This window comes from Spea bombifrons, chromosome 2 (genome assembly GCF_027358695.1).
Source record: "Spea bombifrons isolate aSpeBom1 chromosome 2, aSpeBom1.2.pri, whole genome shotgun sequence".
Taxonomy (NCBI): domain Eukaryota; kingdom Metazoa; phylum Chordata; class Amphibia; order Anura; family Pelobatidae; genus Spea; species Spea bombifrons.
Genome location: NC_071088.1, coordinates 120,749,186 through 120,764,157, shown reverse-complemented (window position 1 = coordinate 120,764,157; position 14,972 = coordinate 120,749,186). Strand labels below are relative to the sequence as shown.

Genomic DNA, 14,972 nt, shown 5'->3' with positions numbered 1-14,972 from the left:
TCTTTTCTGGCAATAACAGGGTTAACGGCTCCAACGTCGCACAAAGAAGTTAATCTGTTATAAACGGCGCTGAAATGTGTATTGTAGGGTCTTGCTTTGTAGGTTACATTTTTAACAGACAGTAAAATCACCAAAGTGTTGTATATAATTTATACTAAAGTCTGCAATATTAACAAGATGAATAACATTCTTCCAAATGAACACACCAAGTCTTAATCCAAGTCAATTAGGGGGTGGCATGTATTCAAAGTAAAACAAACCTCATAAGATTTGGGAACGCATGCCTGTAATAACAATTATATTAAAGGCATTAATCTGTCCACTTCCAGCTCAGGATAAACCTCACGTCTGGGCGATATAAAAATATTAAGGTTCCTTACCAGTCACTCAGTTTAACCCCTTTAGTGTTAGTGGAGTGAGCAATATGTAGCTTTATCACATGTCACACACCATTATACAACTAATAGCTGTTTTATCCACCCCCCACCCAAACATTATTATTTTAATATTCCATTAAAATAGGCATTTGAAAGAGAAAAATACATGTATTAATCATAGTGTTGACATTTGCCCCTTTTTAACATGGGTTTACAGTTTTTGGGCAGTGTTCGTAATTTTACAATGTAACTCTTTTGGTTGTGTAGCTATAGTAAGCATGGACCTATAGATGACTATTTTCAGTGCTCCTAATTTTACCCTTTGTCAGTACCCCTTACTGGCATCTAAGCATCTGGTTTCCACTGGTCTTCCTTCTATATGTTTTACATTTCTGCCACTAATGGCATTATTATTTCTGCCATTAGTAAGAACTTATAGATCTGGCTCCCCACGCCAGGCATCTCCAGACTTAACACATCCCACCAGCACCACTCCTCGTGCCTCCATGTCCACTCTCCTCCTCTTAATCCCTTGTTTATTTTCCAGTACCCCACTTTTTCTGTCCCACTCTACCTACATGCTTTTATCAGCGTCCATTTCCATGTCTGCAGTGCCTTACAGGCCTTTTTGTCTGTGACCTTTTATCTCTCTCGTCTCCTTTCTCCTGCCCTCTGCTTTGCGTGTTCTATCTATCCTATGTGTCATTCTCTTCACTAGTATCATACGTGCAGACACTAATGATACGATGGCTCCTATCTCTCCACCGATTTACTGAGCAGATTGTATATTGTGTATGCTCATGGCTGTTCTTAGGGTTTGCGGGGCCCTGGGCAAGGAGGGACTTTGGGGCCCCTTTGTCTTTAGGAAAGGCCAAACAGGTTCTCATTCTTCCTCACTCTTGTGCTCTGTGTTACCGAGAGAAGTGGAGCTCTGGAATATTGTAATTATATCTCGGTGCTCTGCATTACCAAAGACCATAAGAGAGGCAGTAAGCAGCAGCCCTTGTAACTGCTGGCTCTGCTTGCTCTTGCCTAATGGAAGCCCTGCCTATGCAATCATAAATACAATGCATTGTAAACAATTTCTCTAGTCATTCAATACAATGCCACTACATGTATAACAAGAAGAAAAGTATGCTTTACTTCTTATTACAGTAACCATACATTATTTACATTTCATTGTAAGTGGCCATGATAGCTGGGTACCACCCGCTACCCACAAATGACAGTGTTGATTGTTTTATGGCAGTTAAAGGGGACGTTCCATGGGAAAAATAATAATTTTTCTTTCTCCATATAATGATGTAGTAGAACATTGAACATGAGTGTGTATTTTTTGCCAGTATCCTTTAAGTTGTGCTAGTTTGAGTTACTTTCACTGTTCACACACGCTCTGAGCGGATTTTTTTATGCAAGTACCAAATGAAGTCCTGAAAGTCATTTTCTCCATAGACTTTCATGAGTCACATTAAGACGGAGACATTCTATTTACCGCAAGACAGCATGATAAGTGTGTTTGTCCAGTAGACTCGACTAAGATAACAGAACTAAACTACATACAGATGACTAATATGCTGCTGTCTAAAATCATCTGAAAACAAAGTTTTAAGTCAGGAAATGGGAGTTTTAAACTCATACAATGAACTTAAAAAAAAAAAACAAAAAAAACCCACCATTATTAGATGATACCTCTAGGAGTTTAAAAATGTATTGTTTACCAAAATGCAGTTAGGACTTGGTCTGTTTTTTTCTAAACTAAAATTCTTTTGAAACTAAAATATATACAATATTGTTTGAGGATTGTTATTAGTGGAACTATAACAATGGTATATGTAGCCAGAGTGTTCCACTAACAAATCCTGTTAGATCTAAGGAGGGCAGGATAGGGACAGCTCTGACCCATGCAGGTAAGTCTGAGAACAGCAGCCATAGATTCACTATGTTTCAGGAGAGCAAGAGTGGAAAAGGCCCTTTACTCTACAGAGCACAGCAATCTATATACACACACATACCTATATATATATATATGTTTGTGTGTGTAATGAAAGCATTTTATACCTTACCCACAAAGATTTGTTACTGTCAGGCCCTTTTTATATTCAAGGATATTTTTTTTTTGCATAGGACAATCTCTTTCCAGTAATATTACAGTCTTATGATCATGTCTTTGAAATTTTGCAATGAAAATTTGCATTGTAGGATTTTTTTCACGTACAATTGAAACAAACAAAAAAATAGCCAAAAAGCAGCTAGAAAAGTAATAAATAAAATTATAACAAATTGATATATTAACAAAATTTAAAAAATGCCCTGTTAAGTTAAAACCACCAATTCTGCATTAAAAATCCTCAAAGTCTGCTCATATATCCATATTTATAGACCGTAGACAAAGCATTTTATGTAAACTTTCCCGCAGAATCTCTCGGTGAAGAAAGCATTGACATTCCATACAACCCAATTGTGTGGCTTCATGAGGGACCTCAAACCTTTGGGAACCAAATCACTCCATCCCTATTTCCTCCACTGTTGTCCCTCTTTTCTTGGAGCTCTAAACATTTACTGAGTAAATAAAGATCTGCTACAAGCCAGGTCCCAAGAGCCCTTGCCTTTAAAACTTTCGATAGTTCTGTAGTTCAGGGCCCAGAGGATCTAATCCTCCTGTCCACCAGACAGCAGATAAGAACCGTTCGACCATTTTTCCTGATATAGAGACGCGGACCTTAATCAATCCTTGGTCTTGTCTTAGATTCAGAGAAAACATGCCTGTCCCAAGCATGTTTAAAATTTGTTTCTACCACTTCTGATCGGAGGCTGCACTAAATGGTCCACTGAAGTTCCTCAGAGCCCAGGACTCCACCCTGAGAAGCCTGTTTCTCACTTCGGCCATTTGAAATGTTTTGTGATAATGATGCCTTCTGACAGTCAAGTAGGAAAATATGGTTCTCATTGCTAAAAAAAAAAATTGTGAGGGTATCAGAATATTTAAATACAGCAAAACAGAAAAATCACAACGGTATTTATCCATACTTCATGAGAATTAGGAATCTTCATAACCTGGAATTCTTCAGCACAAACTACTAGGCTACAGCACCAGCATATGTGTAGCAGCATCGGAGACAAATTATTCTGGTAAAGACCAGGTTTACAGGGAGGAGGGTTTGGTCTTTGTCATAAATCTCTGACCTTTCCTCATATCTGGTATATTTGGGCTTTCTATTTCTGTTAAAAGAGGGGAGTTGTTAAGACAAATTGTGTGTGTATGGCTGTATTCCAAGAGTCACGAACCTTCAACCTCCCTGTGGCCCCTAACCACACATTACAGTTGTCTTATATGTCCTATTGTTCACACATTCTCATCTAAAGCAATACTTTCATCAGCTCTCGCTGCCAAGTTTATAGGAGTTGTTAGGGGGGAAAAAATGAAAAAAACTTTTGTACAGTTTGTTGGCAGTTTTAATGTTTCTGTCACATAAATCAGACACAGTTCAGAACGGTTAGATGATAATGAAAAGCAAAAACAATTCCCTGATTGTCTTGGTTATTTTAGGTGTCTTTTGCCCTACCTCTTGTCTTCTCCCAGAGGAGTTCTGGGTAACATGAAGATTTTAATTCAGCGTGAGAGACTGCATCACTTGCAATCAAGACACAATATGAATAATCTTAAATAAAAGAAATACAAAAAAAAATTTGCATGTATGTTCTCTGTGTTTGGCAATCAGACAGGGCTCTGTAATGTGTGTAACAAAATACAGCTGGGGGAAAATTACATTTCTCTTGAATCTGCACGGTTAGTTCCAGTCTGGAAACCATTTTTATGTACCAGGTACTAGTTCACTTGTCTATGATGAGTAAGTAATGCAGCTATTGAGCAGTAATTTATAACTGTGGCAGATATTTTAACGGCCTGATTGTCTATATTAATATATATTAATAAAAGCAAAATGTTTTTATATAGTATTTTATTAGAAGAATAATTAATATGGTCTAAGGGATGTATATTTACCTTGGGTGCTGCCCTAGGCCTAACCCAGGGTGCGCCCACCCAGCCACTCGTTGCACATTCTGCTGTCCTCGCTGTACAGCGCTGGGGGTCTGACGTTATATCTCAGCACCCCCCCTGGATCTGCCACCCTAGGCCTAGTTGGGCTAGGCCAGAATACATTGTTGCACGGTCTATTAAATATATATGGAAGCGTACCCTGCTGGGGATTCCATGTAGAATGCTGCTTCAGTTCATTGAAGAGGTGCAAACTTAGTAATGCGTAACAAAGTGTGCGCTCCAGTGAGTTCTAGTTGATGCAGTGATCCAGCCCCACCGGTGAAGCCGCCTAGTGTGTGTTGGGACTAGATTAATCTTCCTTTTTGCATCCCAGTTAGGCTGAATACATTTTTTATCTTTTTTTTGTTATCTGGAATGGAAGGGATATCTATGCCATTTATATGACACTCCCAGAGACAACTTTGGAAAGAAACTGGATAAAGAAAAACTGACAGACGTGGCCTTGGTTTACTGGAGTACCAGGTGCTACAAGAGACAGGTGAAGTCTCATTCAGTTATAGAGAGGGGTAGGGACCATGTGACGCTTGGGAAATTCTAATCAGACAGGACAAAACTGCTCTCAGACAGGACCAAAAGATTTGAGAGGCGTGCGCCAACACGTCAAGCAGTTAAAACAATAACTTTAATGATACATGTATGTAAATCCCTATACATTGTGTTAGACGTGTAGTAACATGCTTGTGAAAGATGCATTCAGTATTCCTAGCAGTTCTACAACTAAATGATCAGTTGTGCTTACGTAATGTAAGTCTCTAACACTTAAAGGGACACTCCAGCCATTCTTCACAATCCCTGTGCATTCACTTCTTGTGCTATATCCCATAGCGTCTAGGCTTACAGTAGATGGGTTTGGCTGAACACTTCTGCTGCCTGAACCCACATAGTATACTCCTACCAGTCAACAACAGCGCTAGCTCACCAAGGCTACTGAAAGGTGTCTAATAAGACTTTGCATGTGCAGAAAGTACTCGCATTGATTTCTGTAAGAGTGCTTTCCTGACGCTATTTGGCTTTGAGCAGCCAATTATTTGTCTGATTGTTCACTTTATATTTAAATGAAGGTTCCTTCCTAGACTGTAGAATCTAATCTAGAGGTAGAAGACACTAGGAGAAGGATGAAGAGCTTGAGTACAGGCAGAACATGTGGATTTTGTAAACTGATAAATGCCTATGGTGCATTGCTCAAAAACATAACTTTTGATCCACTATCCACCCACCCACTTTAATATTTCTATTAATAATTAACATTACCGAGAATTCTAAGGGCTCCCGAAGGACCTGTTGGACTGCAAAAGCAAAGTGGTGCGTAGGTGGCATGGAGATGTGGTACTTATACCTTGTGTGTGTTTACTCCGATGCTTTCACACAAGGATGCAGCTAAAGCATCCCTCCTCTGTGTGCCCCGGGATAGTTCTGCTGGCGCAACCTTGTGATTCCATGTAAAACAAGCTAGACAAACACACCACACCTATAGTAACCCAGGACTGATGGTAAATTGGTTCTTAGATGTTTTAATAAGAAAAGCTGATTCTATGTAAGTCAGGCTGTTGTTTACAGGTAGATCAAAGGTGTAGATGTGTAAAAGGTAATCACAACAATGAAAGCATAGAAGCCACTAAGTCATAATTTAAACATGGAGCTTAATAGTTGCCTGCATGCAACCAGTTTAACCTGTAAAATTAGTGATGTCACACCCAAGCTTGTTGTATCATTTTTTATGTCTTGTTAAAAACCTGTGGGTTACTGCACTCCTATAACATAATGCCTCCTGATTACCTTGTTGAAATTGTTTTATATTTTGGATTATCTCGTTCACTGAATACGGATCTTAACAGGTTTAGAGGTTAATTTGGTCATCGAATCCTGACGTCAAATTGCCTAACCACAATTATTCGCTTTCAGCCATCTCTCTGAGAATTTGTCATTATAAGCAGACAGTGACTTCTTTTAGAATTTCATTCTGGCAGATCTGAAAGCAAGCATGTTACGAGTGATGCTCATTACAGAAGCACCACGGTTAGCAGTGATTAACCTTTACAATGCTTCTAGAATAAGTATTCATTTTCTCAATTTTCAACTACACTCCAGGGTTACGACATTCAGTTTGCAGAGCTAAACAAATGTTAATCCACGCAGTGGTCTGTAGTCTGCCACATCTCACATGTGATACATTTTACCTATCCTTGTCTCTTTGTCTGCCCTCTCCCTTCTACTGCTAGGACTGTAGGCTCTATGAGGCAAGGACCTTCTTTCCTAATGTATTTATATCTACCTGCATAGAAGAAAATTGATTCTACGCCGAAGCTTTGTGTTTGTGTTGCTACTGGGCGATGGCCACACAAACCCCAAATGCTCTCTGTCTGTATACAACAAATTCAGAAATATAACAGAGACAATTGATGAAGGGCCTGGAATCGAGAGGTAAGTATATCTGTTGTCGGTGATTTGCCTAGCACAATATTCTGTATAAGTAAAGGGTTAATTCTTCCCTCAAGCACAGTGGAAGATGTGAAATAAACTCGGACAATGGGGTAAGTTTATATGGAGGTGACAAAATCCAACATTAAATTTTACAGAACTTCATTCTCAAGCTAATGAATATTCTCTCATGAATATACTTTCTTACTTTCAGAAGCTGCCAAAACAAATATTTAGCGACTCCAGCAGTAAAGTGGTTATGTGTGTTTAAATTCCTCTAAAGAGGTTAATTACTGGCAGAAAACATTTCAAATTCAATGTAATGGAAAGTAAATTTGACTTAGATATGATTTTTTTATTAATTTGCACTGCCCTAAGATAGATATATAGATAGATAGATAGATAGATATTGGGACACCTGACCATTACACACAGACTTTTATCACATAGCATTCTAAATACATTGACATTAATATGTTGGTCCCCCCAACACCTATATCAGCTTCCCCTCTTCTGGGAAGGCTTTCCACAAGATTGGAGTGTTTCTGTGGGAATGATTGCCTATTCACCCAGTAGAGCATGTGTGAGGTCAGGCACTGATGTTGGGCATGAAGACTTGACTCGCAGTCTCCATTGAAGTTGAGGTCAGGGCTCTGTCTCTGTCAAGTTGTTCTACACCAGACTAATCCAACCATGTCTTTATGGACCTTGCTTTGTGCGTTGGGCACAGCCACGCTGGAATACAAAAGGGTCTTTCCCCAAACTGTTCCCACAAAACTGGAAGCATAGCATTGTCAAAAATGTCTTGGTGTGTTGTAGCATTACCATTACCAGTTACTGGAAGTCGGGACCCCAACCCCTGAGAAAACAGTCCCAGACCATTGTGCCTCCTATACCAAAGTTTGCAGTAGGCACTGTGCATTCAGGTAGGTAGTGTTCTTCCATCTGATGCATCCATCAGACTTTCAGATAGAGAAGTGTGATTTGTCACTCCAGACACTCTTCCACTGCTCCAGAGTCCAGTGACGGTGTGCTTTATACAACTCCATGCGGCACTTGGTCTTTAGAATGATCTTCAGCTTGTGCACAGCTGCTCAGCCATGGAAACCCATTTCATGGAGCTCCCAATGCACAGTGCTTGTTCTAATGTTGCCTCCAGGACAGGTCATTTTTTTATGCACTGCACCCTTCAGCACTCGGCAGCCTGCTCTGCCAATGTGCCTGGTCTACCGCTCTGTGGTTGAGCTGTTGCTACCACTAGACATTTCCACTTCACAATAATAGAACTTACAGCGGACTGCAGCAGATCAAGCAGTGCAGAAATTTTACAAACTGACTTGTAGCAAAGGTCTCATCCTGTGACAGTCTATGAGTTTGTATAGAAACGTCGTTATGTAGAGGAACAGGTGCCATGTAGCGTATTCATCTGCCACAAGGAAACGAAATGTTTTTTTTTTTTTTTTATCATGGTTTTAAAAATAAAAATTGTGTCAATGGTGATGCAAGTGTACCTACTGGAACTAGTCATTCCACACCTAAACCATGAAAGCATATGAAGTGAAGAGGAACACATACAATATGTAACTTTTTTGATAGAAACATACGTAAATTAAATATAAATGTACTCCTTACTTATTCAAAACCTCCCAAACAAGGAACCAGGGTTATTTCACCAAACCAATGGTGGTGTAAAAATATTTTTGTTAGCAGTCTATAGAAGACAAGTTGTCTATGCCATAAAACGGTCACACAATCCTAATAAAAGAACATATATATATATATATACACACTGACTGGCCACTTAATTAGGTACGCCTTGCTAGTACCGGGGCTAGTACCCCTCTTGCCTTCATTCTTATTTGCCTTGTGGCATACTTTCTACAAGGTGATTTTGGTCCATATGATGGCATCACGCAGTTGCTGCAGATTTGTCAGCTGCACTTCCATGATGCGAATCTCCCGTTCCACCGCATCCCAAAGGTGCTCTATTGGATTGAGATCTGGTGACTGTGGAGGCCATAGGAGTACAGAGAACTCATTGTCATGTTCAGAAACCAGTTTGAGATGATGTGAGCTTTGTGACATGGTGCATTATCCTGCTCAGAGTAGCCATCAGTAGATGGGTATACTGCGGTCATAAAGGGATGGACATGGTCAACAACAATACTCAGGTAGGCTGTCGCGTTTAAAGGATGGTAGTAAGGGGCCCAAAATGTGCCAAGAAAATGTCCCCCACATCATTACACCCCCAGCACCAGCCTCAACCTTTGATACAAGGCAGGATGGATCCATGCTTTCATGTTGTTTATGTCAAATCTGACCCTGCCATCTGACTTGGCAACATTCTTCAAGTTTTCCATTGTCCAATTTTGGTGAGCCTGTCCGAATTGTAGCCTCAGTTTCCTGTTCTTAGATGACAGGAGTGGCATCCGGTGTGGTCTTCTGCTGCTGTAGCCCATATATATATCACACACACACTAAAGTGGAAAACTCAATTCACTGGGACAAGACCATATTCTACCATGCTAAAACCCTGAGATGGTTAATGCCTAAATATGTTTAGATAGTACATGGTTCCCACCACAATACAAGGAATGTTCCCAGATAGATAACCAGATTACTGGAAAGACTTTTGTTTAATCATACAAAAGCCCTCTTCCAAGAGCTTGCAGTCTAAAAAAATCCACTCTATATCTGCTGTACCCATAACACCTTCTGCAACAGATATGATGATGAATAAAGGTGAAGTTTGAGTTTGTGTGTAACTATTGGATATCCTTACCTCTGCATACAACAAGGAGTTTTAGTTCTCTAATGAAAAATAAAAATAAAAAAAACCAACAATCTATGTTTTAATTTAAACAGACATTGTGCCCACATTAACATTGTACCTAAAACACACTCAAAACCATAAAAGTCTTGATCTGTCAGCTTTTGGGAGCAACTGGGAGTTGCTGTATGGCTCAGTGATGTCACCGTTAGTGTTGTATTTCTCCATAAACCGCTTTTGTAAGCCGCTGGAAGCTTAAGTGAAGAGGTCTGTATGTTAGACCCAGGTGAATTTGTTTGGCCACTTTGGTTTTCTATCCCTTTTCCCCAGTGAGGAAGCTGTTCAGTGTCCGACATGCCCTTCTTACACATGAACAATTAAACTAATTACTACTGGCATGAATATGGATTTCTTGGTAATTACAAAGAATGGCTATGATTTGGTTTCAATTCAATGCTGCTGGTTCTCCAGTTCTCTGCGTTTGATTTGACCCTGTTCTCGTTTTATATTCTCCTATTATTGATGGCGCTCCTGTATTTAACCTGCCTCACCCAGGTGCCCCGTTTGTTTAGTTTCACCTCTGCTACAAATAAGGTTCTTGACTTGACATCTTACTTTAGATGAGGTTAGATGTGTTATTTTACAGTGTTGTAAGCAACTTGGCCTGGAGGCAGACTTGTTATGTCATGTCCATCAGGTATGACTAAACCATACTAGACCTGATCACTTATTCCATGTCCCATCTTTTGTGTCCATATCCGCGTCCTTCCCCAACATTCCTTTCCCTTGGCTTGTTTCCTGTACCACCTACAGCACCTGGATCTAGTCCTTTACTGCCTTCTACTCTAGTTTGTAGAGTAATGAAGAAATGCTTGTGATATCACACAAGAACTGGTATTTTAATTAGCTTCGTGCTAGGAAAGGATGAACTTGTTAGCGGTTTTGCAGGCGACGGAGGCAGAATTTGATGAGCAGCTAGATGTAAAAGGTGAAGGGGAGTGTAATGTAACATAGCAGCAAGCCCAGGTTGTTCGGTAGATTTAAAAATTACCATCTGTAATGGAAAGATCAGGAATTGTGAATATAGGAAATAGGGAATTACCGGTAGCTCGGTCTTTTTCTCTGAAATTTCATCCTGAAGGTTAATATCTCCGCTTGTCAAGAGAAAAGCCATTGTTAGCGGAAATGTTAAATAGCGGGCCATCAGCATAGAGGTGGTACTGTAACCAAGAAGAGATTCATTTTCCTAGAGAGAAGGTTTAAAGAAAGAGTACCGATCACTAAGCTAAGCTCTGATGGGGGGGGGGTTACATGTACCAGAGTAGATGCTAAAAGGTACAGACAGAGGTAGGAACATATAGATGATGTTAATAGGATTTAAGAAAAAATCATTCCATTTATGCAATACGTTTACATTTTCTCATAATGAAAAAAAAAGAAGCTTTTCTTCAGTTTATGAAGTTAAACCCATTTAAAATTGTAAAACTAATTGGAATTACAACATATACTTATTTTTATAAACTTACATAAAACATCCTGAATCCTTGTGAGATAAACATATCCGATCATACATACACACACACACTTTTTGGTAACACCGTTCCTTTAAAAAAGTACCATTGCTAATAACATGAAACCTTATTAATTTGGTGTACAAGGGCTTTTTCCCCACAGGTCACAGCCTACATGAAAGAGCCACCGGTAATGTCACATAACTGCATGCCAACAACGACAATGATATCGGATGATACACAAATGAGACAATCATTTTTTCACTGACCCATATGCTCAGGTCATGTTTATTCTTAAACACTTAACTATACAGAAATTACAGCTTCAATTTGCCAATGTATTTCAGGCATGAGTAGGCAAAGCTCTGACAAGTCTCACCGACGTCATATATCACTTTTGTAGCCACGTCTGTGCTGTGTGACAGCTGACAATATGTAAGTTCAAGATATTTATGGAAGCTGTTACTCTTTGCGATATATGGTATAAAGAAATAGAGAGCGCTCATTAAAAGAACGAACAAGACACCTCTTGCAATGGCCCCAAAGGTGAATGGAATGGTCAGCTGGAACCCGTATTTACTTGTGGGAGGTTTCTGTGGCAAACCTAGTTTATCCACGTCCTTAAGCTGAATGGTATCCCACAGTTTGGTATCAAAATTCTTCATAGGGCTGGCTGTCACATCAGAGGCAGATGGCAAATGCACTTCGTTGATTAACTGGACCTTTTCCCTAAATTTGTGCATCTGTTGCAGGAACTGGAGAGGATCGGTGATGTCCTTCATACTTTCAGCAATGACCCATGCATTTTTTTGCTCATTGAGTACAGTACTGAGTTTGTTGATCACTGGATCATAAGCCTGCATCACTGCAAGCTTCATAGTCTCAAAGTCTGAGAGGACCTCATTCTTTTTCTGCTCTAGCACCTGTTGTAACTTTTCAAAATAAGCATTCACGTTCTCCGACTGTATCGTCAACGAATGGAGAGCGTCACTTTTGCTCGTTTCCAAAGAATCCAAGTGGGAATGTGCATGGCAATGATGATTGCTCTCAAATCCCCGAAAAAGAGTCTGAAAAGAACTCTTCTCTTGGTGGTAAGCATCATCAATAGAAGTAAGCATGTGACCGCTGTGTTCACGAGTTGCACAAAACCCGCAGATCAGCTTCAAATCAGTAGAACAAAAAATATTGAGAGGTTGTTCAGTGTGCACATTACAAACTGGCATCTTCTGCACCACCTTTGTTTTGTTGTATTTCTCAACAATTCCTTTCAGCAAGTAGTTCACTTGGTGCCCATTACCACTCATTACAGACGTGTCCTTACGGCAGGTTGGACACTTGAGATGCATCGGCCTCCACAGAGTATTCCTGTTACTGTCTCCTAGGATCCCTTCCAAACATTTTTTGCAGAAACTGTGTGAACAGGGTAAAATACAAGGATCTTCAAAAATGCCGTGGCAGACAGGACAGGTTAATTCTTCCTCTAGCATCTCCATCATTTTCTGGAGGAAAGAGAAACACAGAGAGGTCAGAAAATTACACTCAAGAGACCAGTGGATGGCATTTGCTTCAACCTGATTTTACATTACAGGGACTTGTACTCAAGGATCATATTTACAGGTGGTGGGGAGCGCTGGTGGTCTGTAGAACACAGAATGAAAACAACAAAGGACACTCCAGCCATCGCATGCACTTTAAGGCACATGGCAGCCGACGATTACCTTTAACTGAACATTTAAGGGATTAATCCAAATCTCTCTATGCATTTGCAGCGTCCCTGGACCCGAGCTCTTTGGCCAAAAGAATCTCTTACTTACCAAAGCAAACTCAACGCCAGCTTCAGAGAAAGTGAATCATGGATTCACCTTTGTTACTCATTTGTCTCCAAGCATTGTAAACTCACTGATTTCTGCCTCCCCAGGAACACGTCAATCACAGGAAATGTCATCTGGGCACCAAACAATCAGATCTTATCTGCATACCCCTGGCATACAAAGGGTTCATCTATCATATTTTATACTAGACCCTCACAAAATAATCTACTCTCCCTGTGTAATGAACTGCAAATCACACTACTCCCAGCCGCATACGCCTGTGATGGAAAATGAGGTGTAACAACAGTATGGGCGAATAAGAAAACAATAACCCAGCTCCCTTAAAATAAGATCAATGAGATTTAACCCATTAGATGCCTATGGCTCTACTCTCACATCGAAAGCATTAATCTCTGTGTCTCCAACACGTGTGACACACAGACCGGGCCTGACTCACCTCACCACGGGACAGCTGCCCTGGCTGTGCTGTTACCCCCTCCTGCCATGTAGAGCTGCACACCCAGCCGGGCCTGCCGAGCAGGGGCCACCAGGCGATTATCCTCTAGGCGACCATCCTCTAGGCGATCCTCCTGTAGGCGACCTTCTCCTGCTCCTCTTCCAACTGCTGCGCTCCCTCCACGCTGTTAAATCCCGGCCCCTGTCACCGCGGGCCCTGCCCACCCCGTGCCGTCCTCAAGTGATGCCCGGATCATGAACGAATCGTTCATTTGATCCGATTCTTTACAGTGATCCGGATGAATCGGTTCAGTAGACTGAACGATTCGTTTGTAGCAGTTCAGTCTGTGAATCATGCAGCTGTAACCTGATCCTAGAGTGAGTCATCTGCAGAGCACCCAGACACAGACTCTGGGATCAGGTTACACAGCTCATTAATTCACAGAGATGACTCATAGATTCAGAGAGTCGTTCAAAGATTCGAATCTTTCAAATATTCGAATCTTTCAAAGATTCTAAGCATTCAAAATTAAATAAATCATTCATAAATTAACCCTAAACACCCCATTAACCATAACTGCCCCTAAATTAGCCCTAAACACCCCATTAACCATAACTGCCCCTAAATTAGCCCTAAACACCCCATTAACATTAACTGCCCCTAAATTAACCCTAAACACCCCATTAACCATAACTGCCCCTAAATTAACCCTAAAGACCCCATCAACCATAACTGACCCTAAATTAACCTAAAGACACCATTAACAATAACTGCCCCGGGGGGGCGTGGCCTGCAGCTGAAGAGAGAGGATGCACGGCTGAGCTCCTCTCCAAATAACCCTGACGTTATCGGCACAAACCGGCTTCATACGCGGTTAAACCACCGGCAAGCTGGGTCCCGGGCTACCGTTATCCCTGGAGCCCGTCCCGGACACGATTCGCGCCGCGGATTTTGTTGTTTTTATAAAAAACAAAACGGCTCTGCAGACAACCGCGCGAAACCGCCACCATCTTACCTCCTCGCTCCCTACTCACCTTCAACTGCACGGCACAGGAACAGCCCTATCGCATCCTGACAGCGGCCACACAGATCCCGTCGCTCCGGCAGTCGACACGACACTCCGGCACTGACACGCGGCGAGAAACGGACAGGGTAAGGGACGTTTTCTCCCCAGCCCTCCGCCATTTTCTTATCACCGGCCCTCACACGCTAAGGGGAGGGAGAACTCCCGGCCGAGACACACGCCAATCCCTGCTATACTGCACACGCTGTCTGCACTTTTCGAGCATACCACTGGGTTACCTGGTTACTGGGCATTTTAGTGTCCGAATTTTGGAGGAGGAAAGGGATAAGGAGGACAAAATAAAATAATTAAAAAGAAAGGAAGAAAAAAAAAAAAAAAAAAAAAAAAAGAAAGAAGAAGTACACTATACTACAAAATTTGTCTCACTGGTGAGCAGTATTACATGATAACTGCCTCTATATCATCACATTTATATCTTTGATTGCTGAAGGGTGTGTGAAAGCGTCCTGATACGGATCACTACGTTCCCTCTACATCTGCATCA

General features: G+C 41.0%; 1 protein-coding gene across 1 annotated transcript; it reads right to left on the bottom strand.

The window, feature by feature from the left end:
- Window positions 1-11,241: 11,241 nt before the first annotated feature.
- TRIM13 (tripartite motif containing 13) lies at window positions 11,242-13,540 on the bottom strand. Its single transcript, XM_053456298.1, has 2 exons — window positions 13,410-13,540; window positions 11,242-12,635 (listed from the first exon to the last, which is right to left on the bottom strand). The coding sequence occupies exon 2, from the start codon at window positions 12,630-12,632 to the stop codon at window positions 11,454-11,456; it is 1,179 nt and encodes a 392-aa protein (XP_053312273.1). The 5' UTR covers window positions 12,633-12,635; window positions 13,410-13,540; the 3' UTR covers window positions 11,242-11,453.
- Window positions 13,541-14,972: the final 1,432 nt, after the last annotated feature.